At 41.1% G+C, this 26737-nt stretch overlaps 2 protein-coding genes and 1 long non-coding RNA gene across 3 annotated transcripts in view; 1 reads left to right on the plus strand and 2 right to left on the minus strand.

Moving 5' to 3' along the window:
• LOC131504887 (uncharacterized) overlaps window positions 1–26737 on the minus strand; it is a 51484-nt gene that overhangs the window by 16669 nt on the left and 8078 nt on the right. The gene's annotated exons all lie outside the window — the stretch shown is intronic.
• LOC131504882 (olfactory receptor 2A12-like) lies at window positions 9566–10552 on the plus strand. The gene has a single exon (XM_058717771.1). It carries the CDS (start codon window positions 9566–9568, stop codon window positions 10550–10552), a length of 987 nt encoding a protein of 328 aa, XP_058573754.1.
• Window positions 20106–22005, minus strand: LOC131504885 (olfactory receptor 2G3-like). Its single transcript, XM_058717775.1, has one exon. The coding sequence runs from the start codon at window positions 21778–21780 to the stop codon at window positions 20842–20844; it is 939 nt and encodes a 312-aa protein (XP_058573758.1). The 5' UTR covers window positions 21781–22005; the 3' UTR covers window positions 20106–20841.

The following is a 26737-nucleotide window of genomic DNA, read 5'->3' on the forward strand; positions in this document are numbered from 1 at the left end:
TCAGTTAAGCGTCCAACTCTTGGTTTTGGCCCAGGTCACGATCTGAGAATCTTGAGATTCTCTCTCTTCCTCTCTCACTACCCCTCCCCCACTTGCTATTTCTGTCTCTCTCTCAAAGGAAACAAATAAGCTTAAAAAATTTTTTTAAACTTAAAAAAATAACATGAAGTCAATAAAAGCAGTCTACAAAAGGACCAGCATACGATAAATACAAATTTACACAAAAACTTGTAGTTGATAAGATAATGGAGAAAAAACACTAACAAGAAGATGGCTTTGGTTTTAGAGAAGTGGGATTATGGTTGATTCCCTTCTCATATTCTCCCGACTTTTCAGGAATGTAGTCATAACACAATGTTGACTGAGGCTTTTCCTGTTGTATCAAAAGTTTGGCTAAAATCTCCATTTTCTGCAAGAGCCTCAATGAGTTGCCAGACACAACCCAGTCCTGTGTTCATCACTCCATCACCATGCACTTGTAGACTGTTTGAAAAGAATTGAGATATGGAAAGGACGTTCATTACATTGGAGAATTCATTGTTTAGTGTAGGCTTCGTGCCAGGAGAGAGTAATGTGCTCTTCCCCTTTCGGTGGGGGAGGGGAATGGGTTCTCCCTGGCCCCTCACCTGTCAAGTGGAAGAAGTTCTAGGAGAACAGTCAGAGAGGCCACACAGAGAGATTGTGCAGCAATTCTAGGCCTCCCTGCCCTGGCCTGAGGATGCAATCAGACAGGTGCTCCAGGACCGACTGGGAGATTGACATGTGTCCCTCAAGTTTGGGATGAGTGAGACTAGTGTCTCCTTCCCACCTGGGGAATACTTAAGGCAAGAGGCTGACCAGAGAGGCCCCTGAAGGCAGGGAGAGCAGACAGGGTAGCGGCGAGGTCTGCATTCCCATTTGTTTGCAAAGATATGTGTGGATGCTGCATGTACATCCTGCCGATTCAGATAATGCAATGAAACTTGACTTTGCTCTTTGGTTGTTGAATGGATCATTCTGGCTGTGGTGTGGAGAGAAAATTGTCAGGTGGATGTGTGCAGGTGTAGACCTCCTTCGTGAATTTTCCCTGGAATATAGTGGGGGCACGTTGATCTTCAGGGTGTTTCTTTTTGAGATCCAGAAAGGTTTCTTATATTGTACTTCTGGATATTGCCTCTGTTTTACTGTTTCTTCTGTAGAAACTCTTTAATACTTGCAGACAGATCTTTGTAACTCATCTTCGTTCCGTAATTATCCTAATTTTCTTTCTTCTTCCATGTGTCCCGCGAATACTTTAATTTTTATGGAAGGCCCATTGTGCCCTTTACTGTCTCCACTTCAGGCTATTTTTGACTACTGTGGTAAATGTACTTTGTTGGCTTAAATGCATTCTTCCCTCAGTCTGTTATCTTCACATGGTCTGCTTTGTCCTTTTGTACTTGACTGAAATCACAGAACAGCTATTTAAAAATATTTGCCTTTCCAAATACAGGCTTTTCCTCTGAAGCTCCGGGCCACCTCTCTCTTCTCACGAGCTGCAGATACACGTTGGGGCGCTGGCCCTGGAAGTGCTGGCCTTGATGGACTGACAGAGTGGCAGAGTTAATGAGGGTGTTTGCACCGCAACAGGATGATGATGACCCTGATGTTGGTGGTGGGGAGATGATGAGTTGGGTGATAATGCTGAGGGCAATGATGCACTGGGGAAAGGGTGACATTTTGGGAGGGATGCCAAATGAATGTGGAGGTGAATACTAACAGGGCGATGTGGCTGTGGTAAGGTAACGTCTGATGAAAAAAACAGGTGATGGTGGTGGTGGAGGGGAAGGTGATTTGGGCAGGTGCTTGTTGGCTGGTGTACACGCTCAGGATAAAGTCAGGTTGAAGTTAAAGCAGGTTTCTTCAGATGCCTCTGAGGGACACTGGGTCACCTCTGATCTTGCTGCGTAGCTGCTGTGGCTGGCCCAGATGTCTAATGAGCTGAAGTTCTTAATGGTGTTCCTTCCATGTTCTTAAACACTGAATTTAACAAGCTCCCCCAGGACTTCTCACGTCAGAGCAACTCCGCTGTGGCTTAGGCAGACCACAACCAGGAAGGAGGACTCCTGGGGCAGAGGGACCCAGGGGTGGCTCCCAGGAACTGGGGAGCAAAGTTGGAGACTCATAGCAGGAGGGGGAAAGAGGAAGAGCAATCAAGACATTACTTTTGGCTTAATTGAGATGAGAAAATTTTAACTCTGTATAACCAACAGTTCTTATATCCTCCTGGGAAACGTCAGGCTAATGCAGAGCTGGTGGGGAATTCTCAGTAGCTCAATGTCTGGAGCCTATGATTACGTTTGGGAAGTCACGCACACAGTCCCAAAGCAGGCCCCCAGACTCAGCGGGCATACGCTGCCTAAGAAGTTTTCTCCACCTTGAACTAGCCTTGACATGTAAGTCAGTCACCGAAGATCACTGCTGTTAGCCTTATGGGAGACAGTGATAGCCCAATTACATCAGGAATCTCTCAAGTACTTTTACTGCTACTGTTTGTAATTTCTTTTTACTTTTCTCTAATTATACAAGTGAACATCGATATATTCATTATAAACATTTAAAAATACAGATAAAGAAAAGTTCCCTTTGATTCTCTCTTCAATACTAGTCCCCTTAAATCTGCAAAAATCAAAATACATGGTAAAGATATATTGTTAACAATTTCATCATATGACTTTTGACAATTTGGGGAAATTGGGTAAATGAACTGAAAAATGCCCTAAAGGAAGAAAGAAGAAAAAAATATATGGCCCCTTGAATAGTTGCAGAAAAAACATTTACTAAAAGCTAATACAATATTTTTTTCTCCTGGCTTTTTTATTTAAAAGAATTTTTTAAAAATATTTTTAGGGACGCCTGGGTGGCTCAGTCAGTTAAGCATCCGACTTTGGCTCAGGTCATGATCTCATGGTTCGTGAGTTCAAGCCCCGCGTCAGGCTCTGTGCTGATGGCTCAGAGCCTGGAGCCTGTTTCAGATTCTGTGTCTCCCTCTCTCTCTGACCCTCCCCCATTCATGCTCTGTCTCAAAAATAAATAAACGTTAAAAAAAATAAAAAAAATATTTTTTAAAGTTTTTTGAGAGACAGAGAGACAGAGCATGAGTGGGGAAGGGAAAGAAAGAGAAGGAGACACAGAATCTGAAGCAGGCTCCAGACTCTGAGCTGTTAGCAAAGAGCCCCACACGGGGCTTGAACCCACAAACCGTGAGATTATGACCTGAACCTAAGTCGGACACTTAACTCACTGAGCCACCCAGGCACCCCTTTTCTCCCAGCTTTATTGAAGTATGGTTGACAAATAAACATTGCATATATTTAAGGTCTACAATGTGATGTTCTGATAGTGGTTACTACTGTCAAGCTAGTTCTCTTCTAGTTCAACCAAGGTCTTCTTTTTTCTTTTTAATTTTTCTTTTATTTATTCTTTTTAAGCAGGCTCCACACCCAATGTGGGGTTCAAACTCACAACCCTGAGATCAAGAGTTGCATGCTGTACCCACTGGGCTAGGCCAGCCAGATGCCCCCCTCTTCTGTAACTTACGGTGAATGAGGTGATTTGAGATCTTTCTTATTTTTAAATAAACTTTTTTTTTTTGCATTCTGTGAATTTTGATGTGCTCTGTTTTTTTGTGTTCATTCCTCTCAAGTATCTTCTGTTTTCCCCTGTGATTTCTCCTTTGACCTATTGGTTGCATTAGAGTGTATTATTTAATTTCCACATGTTGAAACTTAATTCCAATAGTAGACAAAACCTTTGTACTTGCTCTGCCTTCCTTCCCTCCTCAGGGCCCTCACAGATCACGCAGGACTCCCAGGAACAATAATGGAGAGTGAGGGTAACAGGAGGTCAGTCATGGCTGCCTTCCTGAGGGGGTGGACCTGAAATTTAGGGCAGACTTAAAGACACAAGGGAAGAGGGTCTTCAGGTGGAGAGCATAGAAGGTGCAAATGAGGGAGAATAATAAATGTACAGGTGACTTACTTCCTATACACTTGGCACAGTCTTAAGAGCTTTCTATTTGTGAACTCCTTTTACCCTCCCTACAACTCTATGGAGCAGGTTCTAGTTTCCTGATAAAAGGCCTGGAGGCCTGGAAAGGTTTCTGAAACTTGCCCAAAGTCACAGCTGGTAACTGTGACACTAGGGATTGAACATATGCAGTCTAGCGCTAACCCAGAGAAAATATGTGGCACAGGAGGGCATGGACCTCTGGGGAGTAGTCGGGGCTCCAGTCAGGGGGTCTTGAGTACTAGGTGATGGGAGTGCAGACTTGATACTCAGTCCCTGGGGGATTTAAGGCACAGAGAGTTCGTTGGAAGTCATTGGATTTGTCCTCCTGGGAACTGGGGCCCCCGTGAGCACAGTTTCAAAGGAGAGCTCCTCAGGCTTCTGGCCCATCCCTCACACAGAGCCTGAGAGCAGGTAAAGAGCAGTGGGAGTGGGGACGGTGGCCCATGGCTTTGGTGTCTGCTCCTCTGAGGCATCCTTTCTCTGCTTGCTCTGGTTCTCTCGACTTTCTACAAATCTGCACATCTGCAGGTCCCTTCATGCCTATGCTCTTTGCTCTGTCCTATCCTTTGTCCACTTCTTCTTCCCCAACTCTGACTTGCTCTCCATCCAACTACCTTTCTTTTCCCTCTGACTGAGTATGCACATCTCCCTTAAGACATTTGGCCTTCAGTTGCCAATGAAGACAAAGAGAAGGAGGAGGGGCTGTTGCTGGGGAGGCTGAGGCGGCGGGGCTCTCCCATGTGTCTGTCCCAATCAGGGGGACCCTTGGAAGTGGGCAAGTCAAGGGATGCAGGTGAGAGGTGGGGAAGGTTGATAGGACAGCACTAGGATATGGGAGAGGAGGAGGGAGGCTGCAAGGAGATCTCAGGGGAGGCAAGGATTTGGAGGACCACTCTGACATTGGGAATTGCTCTAAGGATCTCTTATTGAGGAGCAGGGAGCAAGGCAGATGCCTCCCGCCAAGATACTTATAGTTCAGTGATGCTCCCTGTCACTGTTGTCCAAAATTGTGGGACTGAGAGTGCTTCTGGAGTTCTGGAGCTATCCCCCATCTCTATTCCCTCTTCTTCTCTTCTACCCACCCAATGCTCCTTCCCCCATACATTCTGCACCAGTAGAATGAGCGGACAAAGGCCACACTGAAAATGCTCTTTTATTTAGATTGCTCCTAGAAAATGCTGTAGGACTGAGTGAGTGGGTGGGACTGGAGGATGAGAGTCACAGTGAGAGGCTGCTACAGTGCTCCAGGTATTAGGCATTGGGAAACAGGTGAAGACAGATAGTAAAGAGGACAGAGAAGATGGGAAAGACCTTAACTCCTCCGGATGGAATGGACCTCAGCAGTCCTTCTGCTCCACCTATAAGTCCAGGTTGATCCCACTGTGTCCCTGACATATGGTCAGCTAGATTCAGCCTGCACCTGTCAACAGAAACAGGGAGCTCATTGCTTCTCAGGACAGTCTTTTCTGTCTATGAATATCTCTGGATGTTGGAACTTTTCTGTAGTCAATCTGAAGCTTGGTGTCTTAGTAAAATTTATATTAATTCTAAATTTGGGACTATGCAGGGAAATTCTTATTCATCTCCCTTAATGCAGCCCTTTATATACTTCTGTAGACAGACCTCAGCATCCTCCCTAGCTTAAATTTCCACAGAGAAAAATCACCAGCTGCTTAGGTTTGTTTTTGTACCATCATAATATATCTTTCTACAAGCCACAACTTGTCCACGTATCTCCTTAAGACTTGGGTCACAGGTGTAAATTCTACATTCCAAATATGTTTGCCCCACTGGAGAGGGCAGGTATCAATCACCTCTATTTATCCTGCCAATATAGCTTCTAGGATGGAATCTAAGACTGGCATCCCTGCCTTAACAATTTAATAAATATTAATTGAGTGGCTACCATGTGCCCAGCACAATGATTGACACTAGAGATATACTAGTGAACAAAACAAAGTTTCTGCTTTTACAACCTACTTGGGGATAGCAGACAATAATCAGATAAATAGGTAAGTTTTTTAAGAAGTGAGAAGTACAATAAAGAAAGTAAAGCTGACTAAGGAGACAGTGAAGGATGGCTGCATTTCAGACAGGATGGTGAAGAAGGAGCTCTCTGATGAGTGACAGTTGGGCAGGGAACTGAAGGAAGTAGGAGAACTCCCCCCTAAAGAGATCTGGTAGAAGGGAGCATAAGTACTGGATGTTGTGGCAAAAGTCTTTAGGTGAAAGTCTAGTTGGCAGTTGTTGGACTCGAAAGGGTAACAGTGACAGTGTGGTTTTTGTGGAATGAGACAAGGGGACAGTAATGGGAGATGAGATCCAAGAGCTAGAGCATGTAGTAAAAAATTAGGAGTTCAGTCTTGGATGTGAGAAGTTTGAGAAGTCAAACAGCAACAGGCAGAGTTCAAGTAGGCAGTTGGACACAAGGAATATAGGGGGACCATCCAGGCAAGAGATATAAATATGGAGATGTATTTAAGGCAGGAGATGGGCTGGCTTCAGACACTTTTGGTTCTCATCTCACTTGGTATCTATCCATATTTGACCACAAAGACCATCCTCTCCTTGTAGACCTTGTCTCTCCTTGGGTTTCTGTGTCACATGTCATCCATCTTTGGCCCCTCAATACCATCTTCTCTGGATTCTCTCCTTGAAGCCAACCCTTAGAATGTGGCTTCTCAGAGTGCTGCTTTCAGCTGTCTTCTCCCTCTACACGCTCTCCTCAGGTGACCTCATCTCTTCCGATGGCTTCAGTTCCTATAGAAGTGCTGAGGACACTCAGATTCCTGTCTCTAGAGCTTTCTTTTCAGCTCTCAACCATCAGCCAAACAGATACTGGGAGTCCCACAAACTCCCCGACTCCAAAACTAGACTCATCATGTGTCCTTCTTCCCTCCTTCCCAAACTTTCCACTCCCATGTACCCAACCTCAGTGAATGACACCATCATCCCCATCCATTTACTCAAACTTGGAATCCATCCTTGACCCATCTTTCTTTCTCACCACTCCCTAATCACTTACCTACATCCATAGACTCACCTCCTAAAGACTCTTGTTGAATACCTACCTTTCATACCAATATTTGCTCCCACTCTCATCCTTTCCTCCCTGAATTGCTGCAGTCTCCCCACTGCAGCCAGTGTGATTGTTGCCAGATATAAGCCTGATGTCATGCCTATTTGGTGGATCCTTATGTTCCTTTCTATAAAATCCACCCTCATTAGACCATTTTGTAGGGCTTTATAGGTCCTCCAAGGTCTGTCCTTGCCTACCTCTTTACCCCATCTCCCATCACTCTCTGGCTAGCTAATGCTTCATGACTTCACACAGATGACTTTCTCTCCCTGGTATATCCTTTCCTGCACTTTCCCTGTAGTTAGCATCTACCCACTCTTCAATGACCAGCTTGACTCTTACCTCCTGCAGGATGTCTTCTATAATTCTTCAGATTGAGTTAGGCTTGCTGTAGCAAGTTGCAAGTAGCAAGGAGGAAGTATGTTATGTTTCTTTACCTTTTAGTTTGTCAATTCCTCATCCCAATTCCCAGTGGCTTTAGCCACTGCCAGGCTTTCAGTAAGAGAGAGATGAGGTGAGGGGCAAGACAGTCCTGAGTTGACTGGTAGTATCTTGATAATCTAAAAATTGTATTCTTGTTCTTCTCTGGCTTTTAAAGATTATTCCTTTCTTTATGGAATTCTTTCATTGCCACTAGTTTTTATTTTATTTTATTCTATTTTTTTTATTAAAAATTTTTTTTTTATTTTTAGTTTAGAGAGAGGGAAGACTATTTTTAGTCTAGTAGGGACTAAACTAGACAGAGAGAGAGAAAGGGAGAGAGGATCTTGAGCGGGCTCCACGCTCAGCACAGAGCCCAACATGGGGCTCAATCCCATAACCCTGGGATTATGACCTGAGCCAAAATCAAGAGTTGGACACTCAACCAACTGAGCCACCCAAGTGCCCCAGCATTGCTACCAGTTTTTGAAAATCCAGTCTGATAATCTTTGTCTTTCAGTAGGCTTGCTTACTAATATACATTTAACGTAGTTACTATTGTGATTAGGTTTGAGTCTATCATTTTAATACTTGTTTCCTACTTGTTCCAAGTGTTCTTTTTTCTTTATTCCACTTTTCCTGCCTTCTTTTGAATTAATCAAAAACTTTTAATTATTCCCTTTACATTCTGTACTGTATTTTGAGTTTTACTATTTTTTAAAATTATTCTTTTGTTATTCTACAACAGGGATTGGTAAACCTTATATTTTTAAAAGGGTTTTTAAAAAACAAATAAAAATATGCTACAGTGACTGTATTTTCTGTGCAAAGCCTAAACTATTTATTGTCTGACTCCTTACGTGAAAAAGTGTCTTGACACATGACCTAGAGACTAAAATATGCATCTTTGGCTTATAGTCTCACTTAAAGTGCCATTTTCCAAACAATGCAAAATCTAACAACAGTTTAAGTCCATTTCCTCCTCCTGCTTGTTAGACCATTTTTGTCACATATTCAACTTCTATGTGTATATTTAAAGCTCCAACAAGGTGTCACTATTTTTGTTGCTTTAAACAATTAATATTCTATGATATTTACACACACATTTATGATTTCTGGTGTTTATTTTCTCTTTCAATTGCATACTTCCATCAGGGACCATTTGCCTTTAGCCTAAAGAAGCTCTTTAATATTTCTTTTACTGTGAGTCTTTTAGTAATTGATTATCGGGTTTTTGGAGAGCAAACAGCTTTCATTCCTTATGGATATATTTGTTGAGTATAGTATCCTAGCATGGTAGTTTCTTTCCCTCCATCTCTTGTTCCTTCCTTCCTTCCTTCCTTCCTTCCTTCCTTCCTTCCTTCCTTCCTTCCTTTTCTTTCTTTCTCTCTCTCTCTCTCTCTCTCTCTCTCTCTCTCTCTCTCTCTCTCTCTCTTTCTCTCTCTGTCTCTCTCTCTCTCTCATGTATTACCCACCTCTGGTCCATGGAAACACATGACTTTGACTTGTCATGAAGCTGAATTTATTTCCAAATGATAGTTGTCTTCTGGAGTAAGTCAGATATCCAATAACTATGTCTCTAAAATTCCGGAGTACCTATTAGGCTACTCAAGTAGTCCCACTGAAGTCCATTTTGATAAAAGCTTCCAAGGAGGGGTAGAAATCTTCATGTGGTATGAAACTCACAACAGATGCTGTAATCTCAAATATCCAATTATTTTTTTGACTGCTTTGAAATCTTTTATAAGCTCCATGAACTATGGTGAGTTCAGGAAGTGCACGACACAGTTTTGGACACTCCTTTTTGCAAGTTCTACATTTTGAAATGTGAAATTTATTATCTGTGGTCTCAGAATAAACTAGGATTAAGTAATACAATATTAACATGCTGTTTCATATAAAATGGAAATTCTTTTTTAAAAAATTTGGTTCCCAGCTTTGTGGGTGTCCTAATGAGAACCTACTTTGCTACTTATATTTGGCCCTCCTAATAAAAGAGTAGCATCAGGGTTTGAATCTGAAGACTTTATTTTATGAATGATTATGGCTCTGTTCTTTCTCTATACCAGGAGAAGGATGCAAGACTTACGCTGGGGAAACCATAGCTCTCTTACTGAGTTTATTCTTTTAGGATTCTCTCGTAACAGAGAGATAAATGTTATTCTATTCAGTGTCTTCCTCTTCCTCTACCTCATCACTCTTCTGGGCAATGGGCTTATTATCACCTTGATACGCATGGACTCCCGCCTCCACACACCTATGTACTTTTTCCTCAGTGTCCTATCCATTATGGATATGGGCTATGTCACCACCACAGTGCCCCAGATGCTGGTACACCTGGTTTGCAAGGAGAAGACTATCTCCTACATTGGATGTGTGGCGCAGATGTACATCTTCCTGATGCTAGGAATCACTGAGTCTTGGCTTTTTGCAATCATGGCTTATGACAGGTATGTGGCCATTTGCCATCCCCTGAGGTATAAAGTCATTATGAGCCCTTTGCTATGTGGGTCAATGGTGGCCTTCTGTGGATTCTGGGGTATCAGCTGTGCCCTGATATACACTGTCTCTACTATGATTCTTCCCTATTGTGGTCCTAATGAGATCAATCACTTCTTCTGTGAAGTACCTGCAGTCTTGAAGTTGGCCTGTGCAGACACATCTCTCAATGATCAGGTGGACTTCATCTTGGGCTTCATTCTTCTGTTGGTCCCACTCTCCCTCATCATCATTGTCTACATCAATATTTTTGCTGCCATCTTGAGAATTCGCTCAGCCCAAGGGCAGCTCAAGGCCTTTTCCACCTGTGCCTCCCACATTACTGTTGTCACTATGTTCTCTATACCATGTATGGTTATGTACATGAGACCTGGTTCTGAATCTTCCCCAGAAGAAGATAAGAAGTTGGCTCTATTCTACAACATCATCTCTGCCTTCCTCAATCCTATCATCTATAGTCTTAGGAACAAAGATGTGAAGAGAGCTTTCCTCAAAGTGACAGGCTGGGGTAAAGCCACAGAATGAAGTCACAGAAGCATGGGCACCAGCAACAAACCCGGGACACAGCCTATATGACTTCTCCATCTAAATTCTTTCCAACATCCAATGGGCACACATGATGTATTAATGGGTTAGTCTCAGTAAGATCATATCTCAGAACACCCGGGAGGTTATGGCAATAGGTGTTCCTCAAGCATATAGACACCTGACAGGGAACTCCATGAAGGCACGCCTATATTTGATTTCATTTCTGTACCACCAGTTTACAAGACCTGGCATAGAATTGGCACCAATATTCATGTTTCCTATTACTGAGTGAACATGCACCTGAGTGCTTGATCTCTGGATTCTTGAAATAAGTTCAAATTGATGGGCATAAGATGACTTCTGGTCAGTGACTGACTAATGGTCAGTTACTAGTTACTGACTAATGGTCAGTAACACCATTAAAGCTCAGTCAGGGATTTGACAAGGTCTGAACCACAGAACAATTTAAGAAAATCTATGGTAATCATATAAAATAGGGTTCAGGAAAGTAATATAGGTCACAGGTCATTTCTCCTTCAATACTATTAGGAGAGTATTCATTTAGGGCACACAAACCCTCATGTATCTAAAGTAAGGAGCTCTGTCTTAGTGAAGTGATATTTTCAGGGGAGAGTGGAATCTCCTAGCAATTGGGAAAATCTCCTCCCACCCAGACACTTTCATAATGCATTTTTAACTGTATTGAAATACATTGACATATGGGGAACTGTAGATATTGAAAGTATACAATTTGATGAGTTTTGAAATGTGTATATATACTTATGAAAACACCACCATAATCAAGATCATCATCATCAACCCCCAAAGTTTCCTTGTGACTCTTTGCAGTTCCTCTGTGTTAGTTATCTATTGGTGTGTGACAAATTACCCCCAAATTTTGTGGTTTAAAACAATAAACATTTGGGGCGCCAGGGTGGCTCAGTCGGTTAAGCGTCCGACTTCAGCTCAGGTCACGATCTCGCGGTCCGTGAGTTCGAGCCCCGCGTCGGGCTCTGGGCTGATGGCTCAGAGCCTGGAGCCTGCTTCCGATTCTGTGTCTCCCTCTTTCTCTGCCCCTCCCCCGTTCATGCTCTGTCTCTCTCTGTCTCAAAAATAAATAAGCGTTAAAAAAAAAACACAATAAACATTTATTTTTTCTGTGGGTTAGGAATCTGAGCAAAGTTTAGCTGGATCCTCAGATTAGGGAGTCTCAGAAGGCTGTAATCAAGGAATCAGCTACAGAAATCCTAGCACTTGACTGGGGAAGGATCTGCTTCCAAGCTCACATGATTGTCACCAGGGTTCAGTTTCTGGTGGGCTTTTAGACTGAGGGTCTTTCCTGACAGCTGTACAGAGCATGCATCAGTTTCTTCCATGTAGGCCTCTCCTCGGAGCAGCTCTCCACCTGGCACTTGGCTTCATCAGAGAGATTGTGAGCAGGGTGGAGCCAGGGTCTTCTGTAACCTACTCTTGAAAGTGATTTCCCATCACTTGTGGGATATTCACGAGAAGCAAACTAATAGGTCCTGCCCAGACTCAAGGGGAGGGGATGACTCAAGAGTGTGAATACCTGAGTGCAGGGGTTATTGATTCATGCAAAACTATTTAGACTCTTACTGATCAAGGAGTGGTCTGGGGATTAGCATCACCAACATCATTCAGAAGTTGTTAAGAAATGCAGAATTTTGGTATTTCCACACCTAAGGAATCAACATTTGCATTTTAAAAGATTCTACAGGTGATTCCTACACACTTCTAAGTTTGAGAACAGCAATCTAGCCAACACTTCAAGGACCATATCACACCACCTGTGTAGTATAAACTACAGCCTTTTTAAATTAAATTTTTAAAAAAGTTAAGCTCAATAGTGAATGAAGCTTTTGGAAAACTCAAGGGGAGAAACAAATTTCCTCGACACAGGTGTGGCTCCAGGTTTCTGGTAAGATTGACATAACATTCTCTTGGCTCTGTGGCTTCATCGTGACCTCCTTTCCCATCTCTAGTGAGTCTCCTGACACTGTCTGTGCTTATCTTGAAGAAAACCTGAACTCAGCTCTTGGCTTCCTTATACGCAGGCTCTCACCTTATTTTTGTTGAGGAGAATGAAAAGGAGGACAATATAGTCCTCTTGAATTGGAAGAAAGGAAAAGGGAATAGAGTACTAATATTTTATTATTATTTTATCTCAAAGAAAAATAACCTTTTTTTCAGTCCTGATTTTCCCTGCCAGCTGTCAGTCCTTTCTTTGCTTTTGGAGAAAATTTCCAGGAAACAGTTGTCTACAGTTCTGTCTCTAACTCTTGTCTTACAATTTTCTCTGAAACACACCTGTCAGGTTTCACTCTTGTGACACTACTAATATTTCCTCCACCACCACTTATGTGAAGGTAACTGTTGACCTTCACATTGCTCACTGCACTGGTCACTTCTCAGTCCTTGTATACAACCTTCAGCGTCATTTAACATATTTGATCTCTCTTTCCTACTTGAAGCACTTACTTGACTTGCTTCCAAAACTCCACACCCCTTATTTAATGGCCAGTACTTCTTAGTCTCCTTTTTCTAGTTTCTCTTCTTCTTGACCTTTTAATTTTTTTAAAATTTTTAATGTTTATTTATTTTTGATAGAGAGAGACCGAGCACAAGTGGGGAAGGGGCAGAGAGAGAAGGAAACACAGAGTCCGAAGCAGGCCCCAGGCTATGAGCTGTCAGCACAGAGCCCAACATGGGGCTCGAACTCACAAATGGCGAGATCATGACCTGAGCTGAAGTCAGACACTTAACTGACTGAGCCATTCAGGCGCCCCTCCATGTTCTTTTTTTTGTTTTTTAAAGTGGAATCTTTTGTTTTTAAAGCTTATCTATTTATTTTGAGAAAGAGAGAGAGAGAGAGAGAGAGAGAGAGAGAGAGAGAGAGAGAGAATGAATGATCAGGGGAGGGGAAGAGAGAGAGAGAGGGAGAGAGAGAGAGAGTCCCAGGCAGACTCTGCACTGTCAGTGCAGAGCCTGATGCCAGGCTTGAACTCACAAACCATGAGATCATGACCTTATGCAAAGTCAGATGCTTAACTGACTGAGACACCCAGGTGTCCCCATTCCATGTTATTATCCTTGACCAACACCTCATCTGGATAGGATGCTTCACTTGGGGAGGTATCTCAAGCCTGCATTCCTGTAGGACCTGACTGCTGGATGCCTTTTTTTAAAGAGAGGTTTTAAAAACTTTATTTTTCTATTGAAATATATTTGACATATAATACTGTATACATTCAAGATATGCAACTTGTTGATTTGAGATATTTATATATGGTAATATGATTACCATTATAATGATAGTTTGCACCTTTATCATACCACATAATTATCACTTCTTTTTTGTGATTAGCATAACTAAGATCTAGACTCTTAGTAAGTTTAGTTATTATAATGCAACACTGTTGTCCATATTCACTATACTGTGCATTAGATCTCTATTTACTCATTGCAAGTTTCTTGATTGGGTCACCACACTTGTCAGTGACAATTTCTACTGGTCAAGGGAGTACAAGATATATATTCCCTTGCCCTCCTTGCAAACCAATTTCCCTTGGTAACAGGAACCAGGCAATATAGTGACCCTCTCCTCCATTTCGTTTACAAGAGTGGCCAGCAGGCAATCTCAGCGTCTAATAGAACCATAGATCTCGTCCCTAATGAATGAATTCCTCCTTTGAGCACAAACTCAAAGTTGTAGGGACAGGAAGCAAAACTTCTCTTGAAAGCTATTTCTGTGTGTGTCTGACTTGATGGTTCAGTGGATATGATAACACAGTTTATGATGGGCTATTTTTTTTTAATTTTTTTTAATGTTTTTTATTTATTTTTGGGACAGACAGAGACAGAGCATGAACGGGGGAGGGGCAGAGAGAGAGGGAGACACAGAATCGGAAACAGGCTCCAGGCTCCGAGCCATCAGCCCAGAGCCTGACGCGGGGCTCGAACTCACGGACCGCGAGATTGTGACCTGGCTGAAGTCGGACGCATAACCGACTGCGCCACCCAGGCGCCCCTATGATGGGCTATTTTGTTTGCCTAGTCATGTGGTGGGTGACCCGCAGTAAGATTTTCAGCTTCTACCAGGGCATGAGATCCATGAAAAAAAAACCCCAACATTGTATTTTGAAATAATTTACGATTCACAAGAAGTTGCAAAAATAGTGAATTGAGCTCTTGTGTATCCTTTATCCAGCTTCCCTGCATTATCATATCCAGTAAACTGACATCAGTATACCACTACTAATGAAACTACAGATGTTATTACAATTTCACCATTTATTACATGTACCCATTTGGGGGGATATATGGTTTTAAGAAAAATTTTTATATTCATAGCTTCATGTAACCACAATAAGGATACAACATTGTTCCATTACCACAAAGAGGGCTGGCACTGATTGTCTATCATCTATTTTGTCACTTTAACCGAAAATGTTACACAAACAGGGGTGAGTGGGTAACTCAGTTGGTTAAACATCCGACTCTTGATTTTAGCTGACTCAGGTCATGATCTCATGGTTGAAGGATCAAGCCCTGCACAGGCCTCTGCGCTGAGCATGGAGCCTACTTAAGGGTCTCTCTCTCTCTTTCTCTCTCTCTCTCTCTCTCTCTCTCTCTCACCCCCTCTGCCCCTCCTCCCTGACCTGTGCTCTCTCTCTAAAATAAACAAACATTAAAAAAGAAAATGTTACATAAATGGAATCATACAGTATGTAACTTTTTGAGACTAATAAAAAAAAACCCCAAAAAACCCAGCCTGATGTCTTTGAGATCCATCTAGATTGTTGTACATATCAATGGTTTGTTCCTTTGTATTGCTGAATAGTATTCTCTTGTATGAAGGTACCAAAGTTTATCCATTCACCTGTTGAAGTACATTCAGATTGTTTTTAGCTCTTGACTTTTATGACTAAATCTGCTATGAATATTTGTGTAAAGATAAAAAAACAAGTTATTTTTTTTCTAGAACAAATTCTCAGGAATGTGTTTGCTGGGGTTGTATGATATGTGTATGCTTATAGTAATATTCTAACCCAAACCACAATGAGATACCACTTTACCTATTAGGATGGCTATAGCTTAAAATACTACATTAACAAGTATTGGTGAGGATGTGGAGAAACTGGAACTCTTACACATTGGTGGTAAGAACATAAAATGGTACTGCTGCTTTGGGAAATAACAGTTCCTCAAAATGTTAAACATAGAGTTATATGAGCCATCAATTTCACTCCTAGATATATAAGAGAAATGAAGACATATGTTTACACAAAAGCTTGTATATCAATATTCCTAGCATCATTATTCATAATAGCCAAAAAGTGGAATCAATTCAAATGTCCATCAACTAAATGGATAAAAAAATATGGTACATCCATACAATGAAATGCTACTTTGTAATAAAAAGGAATGAAGTAATAATACATGCTAAATGATGACCCTTGAAATCAGTGAAAAAAAGCCAGTCAGAAAAGTCTGCATTTTATAGGGTTTCATTTATAGAAAATGTCTAGAATAGGTAAGTCTATAGGCAGAAAGTAAATTAGTAGTAGTTGGGAAGACAAGGGGATAAGAGCGGGGGAGAAGGAGTGATTGCTAATCGGTATGGAATTTCCTTTTGGGGTGATGAAATGTTCCAGAATTAGATTGTGGTGTTAGTTATATGATTCTGTGAATATAATAAAAACCATTGAATTTGCACAGGGCCAGTGGGTGAGTTTTATGGTATATAAGTTATATCTCAATGCAGCTGTTTTACAAAAGCATACACCAAACCGTTCTACAGAGAGGCTATACAATTTTGCATTCCCACTAGCTATGATCCTGTTGCTCTGCATACTTCCTAGCCTTGAGTGTTGTCAGTATTTTTCAAGTAAGCCAGTATAACAGGCTAAATAGTGTAAGAGTATAGTGACACCTCCTCATGGCTGTCGTCTGTATTTGACTAACAGTTCATGATATTGAAAATCTTTTCATGTGCTTAATTGCATTTATTTGCCATCTGTATAACCTCTGTTGAAGTGTTTGTTCAAAATCTTGTCCATTTTCCAACAGGATTCTTTATTTTCTTACAGTCGAGCTTAGAGAGTATTATATATATTCTAGATACAAGTTCTTCATCAGATATGGGACTTGAGAATATTTTCTCCCAGTATATGGCCTGTCTTTTCATCTTTTAACAGGATCTTTTGCAGAGCAAAAGTTTTCCATTTTGGTGAAGTCCAGTTTATCAGTTTTTGAATTTATGGATTACATTTTGGTATAAACATCTAAGAAATTGTTGCCTAAATCTAGGTCATAAAGATTTTCTCCTATTTTTTAAAATAAGTTTCATAGCTTTACATTTAACATTTAAACAAAATGGTAATGCCTCTGATCCTGCAAAATGACTTTGACCGTTAGATGAAGGAGCTGGTTGGGGCTGGACCCTGCAGGCCACAAAAGACTGGCCATGAAATGCCACTTAGTACTAGTGGCACTTTGGCATGGACACAGCATCCTTTGTGTCTATCAGAAAAAGACCTTTGTGCTTCTCTGGTCACCATCCCATCAGCTGTAGCAGCCAGGAGAGCCAAATGAGCCCCAGTAGAGACACCAAGGAATCTGTCACTGCAAGATAGGTACCACTCTGGGAGCAGGCTGGGACAGAACATTTCATCAGGACCCCTTGTAAGAGGAAAGTAATGCAGGAAGGAGTAATGTGCCTGGCACCCCTGCTCTGCAAATCTCTAGTACTCACGAATCTCAGAACAGGAAGCGATGTCAGAGGTTACCCGGGTTGGCCTCCTGGGCTCTGCAAGCCTCATCGCTGTGGTCTTTCTGACCAGGCTCGGAGTAAGCGACCACTTCTACTACCGCATTTGGCAGCCTGCTTCTGAGCATGAGTACTTGACTCACATTCTGTTTGACCACATGTTCACACTGAGCTGTTAAAACATGGAGTATAAAGATTTTTTTTTTCTGCAATGCTCTGGCCACAGCATGGACTTTGAGAAAGTTCTGGCTGCCATACAATCAGGATCTGGACTGATCGCTAGTACTTGGTTGCGCAAAATATGAATGTGTTTGGAAAAAAAAAGTGGGTATGAACAAATGGGATTTTTCACTATAATGACATTACTCCCCTATTTGTTGATTGATTTGAGGTATCCCACTCATGATAATGTGCACTGTAGCAGAAAAGATCAAGATTAGGACTGAAAGAACCATCACATACAAAACTTTGTAGGAAGCAGTGAAGGCAGTGTTTAAAGATGGACATTTATAGCTCTATAGGTATTTATTACAAAACAAGAAAGACTGAAAATACTGAGCTAGTCATTCCCATTCTGTTTACTAGAGTAAATATAAAGAGAGCAGGAGGGAGATAATAAAAACAAAAGCAGAAATCAATTGTAGAAGGTTAATTAACAAAGCCAAAATCTGTTTCTTTGGAAATACAAAATAGATGCTCCTCTGGCAAGATTGATCAAAGAATAAAGGGATACATATTAAGAATTTGTACATATTAAGATACATATTAAGAATTTAAAAAGGGGGATACAGAGCTACACATACAACAAACTTAAAAAAAAAGTTTGATACCGGTAAACTTGAACACCAAGATAAAATGGACAATTTTCAAGAAAAATTTAAATTGGCAACATTGATTGAAGCAGGAGGAGGAAATGGAAATAGTAAATCACCAGAAGCTCTTTGGAAGAGGGGTTAGTTTACATGCTACAGGGGACAGACATGGTCAGAACTCTGGTTAGAGAAGTTTGAGATTTTCTCAATGGAACTAGCTGGGATGGCTCAGAGGGGAAGCTTGTTCCAGAATTGGAAGAGGTTTGCCCTATTTGGAAAAAAAAATAAAGTATCTGTAACAATGTCAGAGACTCTATCAAGGCAAACTGTGTGTCTGCGTTGACTGGAATTTCCTGGGAGTCCATGATTTCATACCTGCTGTGTGAATTTAAGAGAAGAGGCTTATAGAGTGGATTGGGCCATTGAAAGCCTCTACTTGCCAGATGTCTGGACATACTGTGATTGGGGGTGAAATTAAATTGGGGTGAGAGAGGAGCATGAGAACGAATGTGAAAACACAGATAAGGTAAGCTGCCTTAATCAGTTTATTAATACATTAATTTGAAAAGGTGGGGAGTGTGGCTGTGTGTGTGTGTGTGGGCGTGCACAAGTGTGTACAAAAGTATGACTCAGTGGCACTCTCTCCTATTCTAAGCTTTAATGTCTGACTTCAAGGGTGAAAGGGTATTTACAACTATTAATGGTGTGATCATAACATGCTGTTCACCAGCTGTTTCTTGCTTTTATTCACTTAGCATCTTGTGAGCAGTCATATCATTAAATATTCTTATAAAATACATTTTCAATGACTATGGAGTACACCATTATACCATAATATATTTAAATCACTCACGATGACAGATGTTTTCTGTTGGTTCGAATTTTTTCCTATGTAAGTAACACAATGAAAATGGTTATGTTACTTTTCCTGCCCTTTTGATGTCTATTTCCTAAAATGTCCTGAAAATAGAAGTATTGGGTAGGAAATTATGGACATATGTAAGGTTCTTGATACATAAAGCCAAATCACCTTGCAAAAAGATGGGTACACTGGCCATGTACGAGAGTCCATGTTTCAATGGAGCCACCTCTGACTCCATTGTTTAAAAATTCTTCGCCATTTCAAAGGTGAAAAAGTGATATCTCATTGATACTTAAATTTGCATTTCTTTGGTGCCTATTGTGATAGGATTTTCCCACACATCTATTGATGATTTGAATGTCTTTTTTTATGAACTGTTCAGATCTGTTGCCAGTTTCCTGGGGTGTTTGTATTTTTCTTACCAATTTGTAAGAGCTCTTTCTATGTTCATGTCATTATCAACATGTCTGTAAGTATGTTGCAATGATATGCCCTGTTTTGTTACCTGCCTTTTAATTTTGATTCATTATTTATGTGACACTCTGGCTCCTGTGTGGTGGCATAGGGCAATATTTTTGAGGACATAGAGACGCATGGACCCTGGTAACCCATGGAGGACATAGGCATTCATGTTGAATTTTCCGGCCAGTCCAGCTGATTTTTTTTTTGCGAGGAGTTTCATAGTCAGTGTACATCATCAAGGGGGTAGGAAAGAACAACCTGAAGGTGTTGCCTGTTAGCCTATGGAACATGTATTGCTTTGTTGGGTGCTGGAGTTCCTGCGGCAGCAAACAGACACAAAACCAGTAAATACAGTGATGCCCAGTAACATGACCCTGCAGATTAATGAAATTTGGGAAAAAACAATTTATGTTTGTAAACATTCTATGAGGCATAGGCAGAGTTTCAGGGAAGGTCTCTCTCAGCAAGAGGGAGCAGAAGAGAAACTCCCCATGGAGATTTTAACCTCTCCTGGACTGCCTAACTTTTGCATCTGGGGGGAACGTTATACCCACTCCCTCCCTAATTTTGCTCATCCTCAAGTGGACAGAGTCTCTCTTCCTTGAGATCACCCAAGACAGGCTGTAGTTTTCCAAAATGGACTTTATTAGAACAAGGGGCAAAGGAAAATCAAGAGGTGTAAAGATACAAAAGCATAAGAACGAATGGCTACAAAACAAAGGTAGAAGATGAGTTCAAGGTGCACAATTTGTGGATGGGAGATAAGGGCTCACTTCCTCATTCTCAAGTCTTTCACCCTAAGATTCTCCACTTCTCAGTTTTTGAGTTTTTAATACTCCCACTCCCTGCCTTTTTCCCTTTACTCTCTAGGGCTCCAGTTACTTCCACAGCCCAGAAGAAGATCATTGGCTAGTTCAAGGTTGACAGTTCATCCCTAAGAAATAAATTTTAAACATTAAAACTAGTATCTGTTGAAAGCTGACTATTGCTAGTATCGTACTAAATACTTTTCACATAGAATCTCACATCATCATTACAACCTCCCTGTGAGGAAGAGATAGATATAAACCTTAGAGAAGTTAAATGGCTTGCAAAAATTCATATGTCCTGCTAATGGCTAAAATCAAGTCTGTCATCCTGGCTCTTGACCACTGTGCTCTACCTTCACAATCACCTCTGTCCCAAACCAGGTCACCACAGATGCTGTGGTTGTCTGAGTACTCAGTTCCTTCTTCCTAGGCCAGGGTGAAGGGTTAGCTTTATGGAGTACAGCCCTCCCAGGTCTCATGGAAGAGTCTTTGAGGGGTTGTGGGTGTGAGTCCTGCTTTGTTTGGCTCCCCAGGTCTTCAGCTTTAAGGCCTCACTGTGGGGCCCTGCTCTGTCCCATCAATTTGAGGAAAGCCTTTTTCACGTCCTTGTTCCTCAGACTGTAGATGACAGGGTTGAGGAAGGCTGTGGCAATGTTATAAAAAAGGGCCATTTTCTTGCCATTGTTTGACAAGGAGTCAGAGCCAGGGCTCATGTACATAATGATGCATGGAATGGCGAACATGGTGACCACAGTGATGTGGGAGGCACAGGTGGAGAAGGCCTTGACCCGTCCCTGGGCTGAGCGGATCTTCATGATGGTGGCAAAGATGTTGGCATAGACGATGACAACCAGGGACAGTGGGACCACAATGACATTGAAGCCCGTGATGAAGTCCACCAAGTCATTGAGGGATGTGTCTGCACAGGCCAGCTTTAGGACAGCAGGGACCTCACAGAAGTAGTGGTCAATTTCATTAGGGCCACAGTAGGGCAGACTCATAGCAAAGAAGGTATAGCACAGGCCACCCACCACACCATAGGCTGCACAGATGCCCACCATGAGGAGGCACATCCAATGGCTCATGATGATCTTATACCGGAGAGGATGGCAGATGGCCACGTACCTGTCCACAGACATGATAGAGAAAAGCCAGGACTCAGTGACCCCAAAGAGGAGGAAGATGTACATCTGGGCCACACATCTAGCAAAAGAGATGGTCCTCTTCTCACTGAGAATATGCACAAGCATCTGGGGCACGGTAGTGGTTGTGTAGCACACGTCCAGCGTGGAGAGGACACTGATGAAAAAGTACATGGGTATGTGGAGGCGAGAATCCTGGTGAATAAGGATGATGAGGAGGCTGTTGCTTATGAGGATTAGCAGGTAAAAGGTGAGAAAGAAGGTGAAGAGCAGAGGGTTGGTCCTAGGGTTGGGGGCAAAACCCAATAGAATGAATTCTGTCACGGAGGACTGGTTGAGTTCTTGCATTGTGATCTGCCTGTTTAAAGAGTTTTGAGGATATGTAATTTATTGAGTGTCTATGCCAAGGGTGTGTAAGGAATTTTCACACTCATTGTTTCACTTATGTTTCTTAATGGGCAGTTTGGATTGGCAGATGGAAGCACTGTGAGATATGTCCCCATAGTAGCTTGGGTGGTATTGGGGTTGGGTTCAGGATTTAGTTGAGGAATATGGGGATGAAAATGGTGAACACCAAATCAGGGAAGCGCTATATGCTGTTTGCATTCTGGTCTATAGGTATCTGTTTTTCCTTCTGACACAGCCTTGCTTTTCTTTCTTTCTTTTTTTTTTTTAATGTTTATTTATTTTTGAGAGAGAGAAAGAGAGAGAGAGAGAGAGAGAGAGAGAGAGAGCAAGCAGGGGAGGGAGCAGAGAGAGAGGGAGACACAGAATCTGAAGAAGGCTCCAGGCTCTGAGCTGTCAGCACAGAGCCCAACGTGGGACTTGAGCTCGTGAACTGTGAGATCATGACTTGAGCTGAAGTCAGATGCTTAACCAACTGAACCACGCAGGTGCCCCAGAGCCTTGCTTTTCTATTCACCTTATTTTCTGTTTTCTCTTGGAACTACAGGGGTTGCTAATACTTGGTTTCAGATTAGGATCAAGGTATGACTATTATACTCATTATTTGGGTTAAGGTTTATCTTTTTTTTAAATCACTATTAGGATTGGGACTAGGGTTAGAATTGGGGATTAAAACCAATACTATCCACAATAAAAATTAGAGTTAATATTTAAGATTTAGCCTTTTCTGGTGAATAAGACTTCACCAGTGTTCATTAATTCAACAAATTTTTACCAAATGCTTACTGAAACATTGTCTTCCAAAATATAAGGGATATTTTATAGTAAGGAAAGGTCATGAGTAAAGTGAGTATAGTTCCATAAACAATTTTTAGAGTTACTAAAATAAAAAGAATAACACCAACACATCATGCAAAGAGGATATAATCTTAACAATGTGTATATTGTACAATTACTCTTCATTTATCATACCTCCTTAATTGGAAACTCTTCAAAGATGCCTTCCTTCACACTGTCCATATGGTGCCAATAAATTGGTTTTGCTTTGTTGGAGATGGTGAACATACTGAGATTTAAAAATTTTCCCTGTGGCTGGTCCATCTTTCAATATTCATTGTCTGTTTGGTCTTATGATTCAGAAAAACTTTTATTTTATTCTGAATATATTAAAAATTCTAGTGATTATAAGAAAATGTTCAGAAGTAAATCCACAAAACCCAGAGTTTCGTGAAAGAGAAATTTGTTGAGAGTGGTTACAATTTGTTGGGAAGGGTTTATTAAGCACATGCACTCTGCCCACGTGGGTACCCCAGCCCACCTCCTTATCCATTTCTGACTTGTACACCCTTTGTTCCTATGGCTTCGTAGATTGCTCTCAACTTTCTGTTTTGTGAACTCTCACAGAGACATTTAATATGGCATCTCCAAAAACTCCTTTGATATTATAAAGAATATTTGTTACAAAGAGCCATCATCATGCTTACTGCTAAAACTATAGCATAGAGGTCACTTAATGGTCACCTGAAGGCCAAGTATAACCCACAGATATATTTTGTTTGGCTTGTATAGTTTTTAAAAGTTGAATTAATTGTCAATATTTTTAAAAGTTGAGCTTACACATAAAAAAATAGATTTTTAGCATCACAAGCTAGACTTGGCAATAATGGGCCCATGTTCCTCCAACCAGCAGGAGGTGAGCATGTGGTTTCCCTTTGGATGGAGTGTGAACCCACAAGTTCACCATATTCCTTGTCCTTCCTTATTATTTTTCATAGATTAGTTTTACTCAGTTACACTGCCTGCTTGCCACGCCCCAGCCATGCATTTGAATTTATGATCCCTGTTCTGGTGGTGTGCAAAGTGTTTGCTACTATTACTGCTAGTGTGTAAGATTATTCAGAAAGGTGTAGCCAAAGAAATAGTTTAAGGTGAGGAAATAATGTTATAAAGATCAGAAAATTATAATGATTTGGAAATATCATACTGGTCTCTTGTAGAAATCCAAGACAACCAACTGATACAGTTCTAGAGCTAATTAAAGAGTTTGGTTCAGTTGGCTTAATATGAAAAAAGTTGGGGACCCTGGAGCCTGTGCAACACCAGCAGCTGGGCCCTGACACCTCTCTTGCTGGGTCTCCCCAGGCACTGACCCTGCTCAGCAGCCAGCTGCCCAGTGGGTCTCCCCAGGCCCGGTTCCTCCCTGCGTCCTGACATAGCCCCGGGGAACTGAATTAAATTTTTTTAAAAAGGGAAAAAAAGATTTGAAGAACTATATGCATAGTAAGATCTCATGTGTACAGAGATGTGCACGCACACACATTTTTAAAAAATGTATTTTACATCACATATCAGATGCATAGAAAATGACGGCTTATTATACACAGACTTGTCAGATTTTTTTATCATTGAGGACTAAGATTTACCATAGTGGTGAGTGAGCAGCTAGCGATGAATGAAGTTCCTTTTCTTTTTCTTTTTCCATTTCTGTCCTATTTGCTATTTTTCTACAATGAGTATGTGTATTTTTTTAAAATACTAAGAAATACCCCAAAACGTAGAAATGTTTTATACCAGAAAAAAAGTTAGAAACATATTGGAAAAAAAGATCTAAAAAAGCAGCAAATAAACAAAAATATACAAATACCTAAGGATGAGCCTCACAAGAAATGTGCAGGACCTGTGAGAGTAATATGAATGATGACAAAACAAACAGAAGATTCCTTAGAACTTTTCTGAAAGACATAAAGGAAGCTTCGATTAAGTTCAGGGATATACCATATTTCTGCACAGAAAAACTAAACTTGGCCAAAAACAAAACAAAACAAAACAAAACAAAACAAAACAAAACAAACCTCCCCCAAAACTACAAAAACCAAAACCAAACCTTTATCTCCAAATTTATTTGTTATGAGAATCTAATTAAAACCAATAGAATGATTTTATAAGAACTTGATAATGTGATTCAGAAGCTCATGAAAGAATAAATAGGTGGGTGTCAGAAAGGCTGACATTAACAACTCAGGCAACAACAGATGTTGGCGAGGATGCAGAGAAAGAAGATCCCTTTTGCATTGCTAGTGGGAACACAAACTGGTGCAGCCACTCTGGAAAACAGTATGGAGGGTCTTCAAAACACTAAAAATAGAACTACCCTATGACCCAGAAATTGCACTACTAGATACCTACCCAAGGGATACAGGTATGCTGTTTCGAAGGAACACTTGCACCCCAATGTTTCTAGCAGTGCTATCGACAATAGCCAAAGTATGGAAAGAGCCCAAATGTCCATCGATGGATGAATGGATAAAGAAGATGTGGTATATATATACAATGGAGCATTACTCGGCAATCAAAAAGAATGAAATCTTGCCATTTGTAACTACGTGGCTAGCACTAGAGGGTATTAAGCTAAGTGAAATTAGCCAGTCAGAGGAAGACAAATATCATATGACTTCACTCATATGAGGAATTTAAGAGACAAAACAGATGAACATAAAGGAAGGGAAGAAAAATAATATAAAAACAGGAAGGGGGACAAAACAGAAGAGACTCTTAAATATAGAGAACAGAGGGTTACTGGAGGGGTTTTGGGAGGGGGGTTGGGCTAAATGGGTAAGGGGCATTAAGGAATCCACTCCTGAAATCATTGTTGCACTATATGCTAACTAACTTGGATGTAAACTAAAAAATTAATTAATTAATTAAAAAATACAAAAAAATAATAAATAGGTGGGAATAGTCAAGGAAATACTGAAGGAAAAAAGGGACAATGAAGAGGGAGTCAAGTTGTCAGATTTAGCAAATAAAAATAAATCTGAAATTCAAATTTAACTGGTTATCCTGGATTTTATTTGTGACCCTCTTCCAAAGGAGTAAACATAATACCATATATTTATGTATGTACGTATATGTGTGTGTGTGTGTGTGTGTGTGTGTGTGTGGTATACATACCACAAAAATGTAGTGTGAGCTCAGAGACAGCTACACAGATGGATGGGACAGAACAGAGAGCCTGGAAATGGACCTCAGCCAGGGATGAAGAGGTGATAATAAATCAGAGGGCAGGAAGTTATTTAACAAATGTTGCTCAACCAGTTGATGATCTGGATAGAGAAAGTTCTTTTATGCCGCCTACCAAGATAAATTCTAACTACATGAAACAGTTAAATGCAAAAAGCAAAAACTATAAAGCATCCTAGGGGAAAATATATGGGTGAATGTTTATTATATGATGAGACAAAGAGAGACCTTTATAGCATAACCTGAATGTTCGGAGTCGTTCAGCCTCGTGGTGATAATTCTTCCTTTTATAAGTACACAAGGCAACAAAGCTCCTCATCCCACCTGCTGTGAGAAGCCAGATTCTTTCCCCTTCTTAGTTTTTTAGTAGTTTTGAGGGTTCCTTGTGTATCCCTGGTTACTTTGTTCTCAAAATTTCTCCACTCACTGAACCCTTGGCCCCCTGCCTTCCTCGGGTTGGGATGGACCTCTTCCATGGCTCATCCCTATTCTCTTTGACCTTTATGCCACAAACCTCCCCAACACAAGGTTGTCCTCAGATTTGTTCTGAAGGTGTTGTAAGACAAAGATGTGTTACAAGGAAGCACAATTTAAAATTGAATATTTAATTCCATAAAGTCCTTAGACCCTTCATGCAACAGTTTTTCTTCCTCTAGTCCCGAGACAACCATTATGTCATACGGGGGTCTGGGTTCCTTCCTGGAACCTTGTCTCATCTCCCCTTATCTCCCTTCTAGGACTTCTTATTCCTGTCACCTGAGCAGCCAGCCATAAACCCCACTTCCCTATCTCCCTGCTTCGTGTATCAGAAGCATCTGGAAGGCTTGTTACACACTGCTGTGCTTCACACCCAGAGTTTCCCCAAAATTCAGTAGGTCTG

Source organism: Neofelis nebulosa, chromosome 2 (genome assembly GCF_028018385.1).
Source record: "Neofelis nebulosa isolate mNeoNeb1 chromosome 2, mNeoNeb1.pri, whole genome shotgun sequence".
NCBI lineage: Eukaryota > Metazoa > Chordata > Mammalia > Carnivora > Felidae > Neofelis > Neofelis nebulosa.

Excerpts from the sequence above, each read along its gene's own strand:
- LOC131504885 (XM_058717775.1), bottom strand. The coding sequence starts at position 21,780 with ATGCAAGAACTCAACCAGTCCTCCGTGACAGAATTCATTCTATTGGGT.
- LOC131504882 (XM_058717771.1), top strand. The coding sequence starts at position 9,566 with ATGATTATGGCTCTGTTCTTTCTCTATACCAGGAGAAGGATGCAAGAC.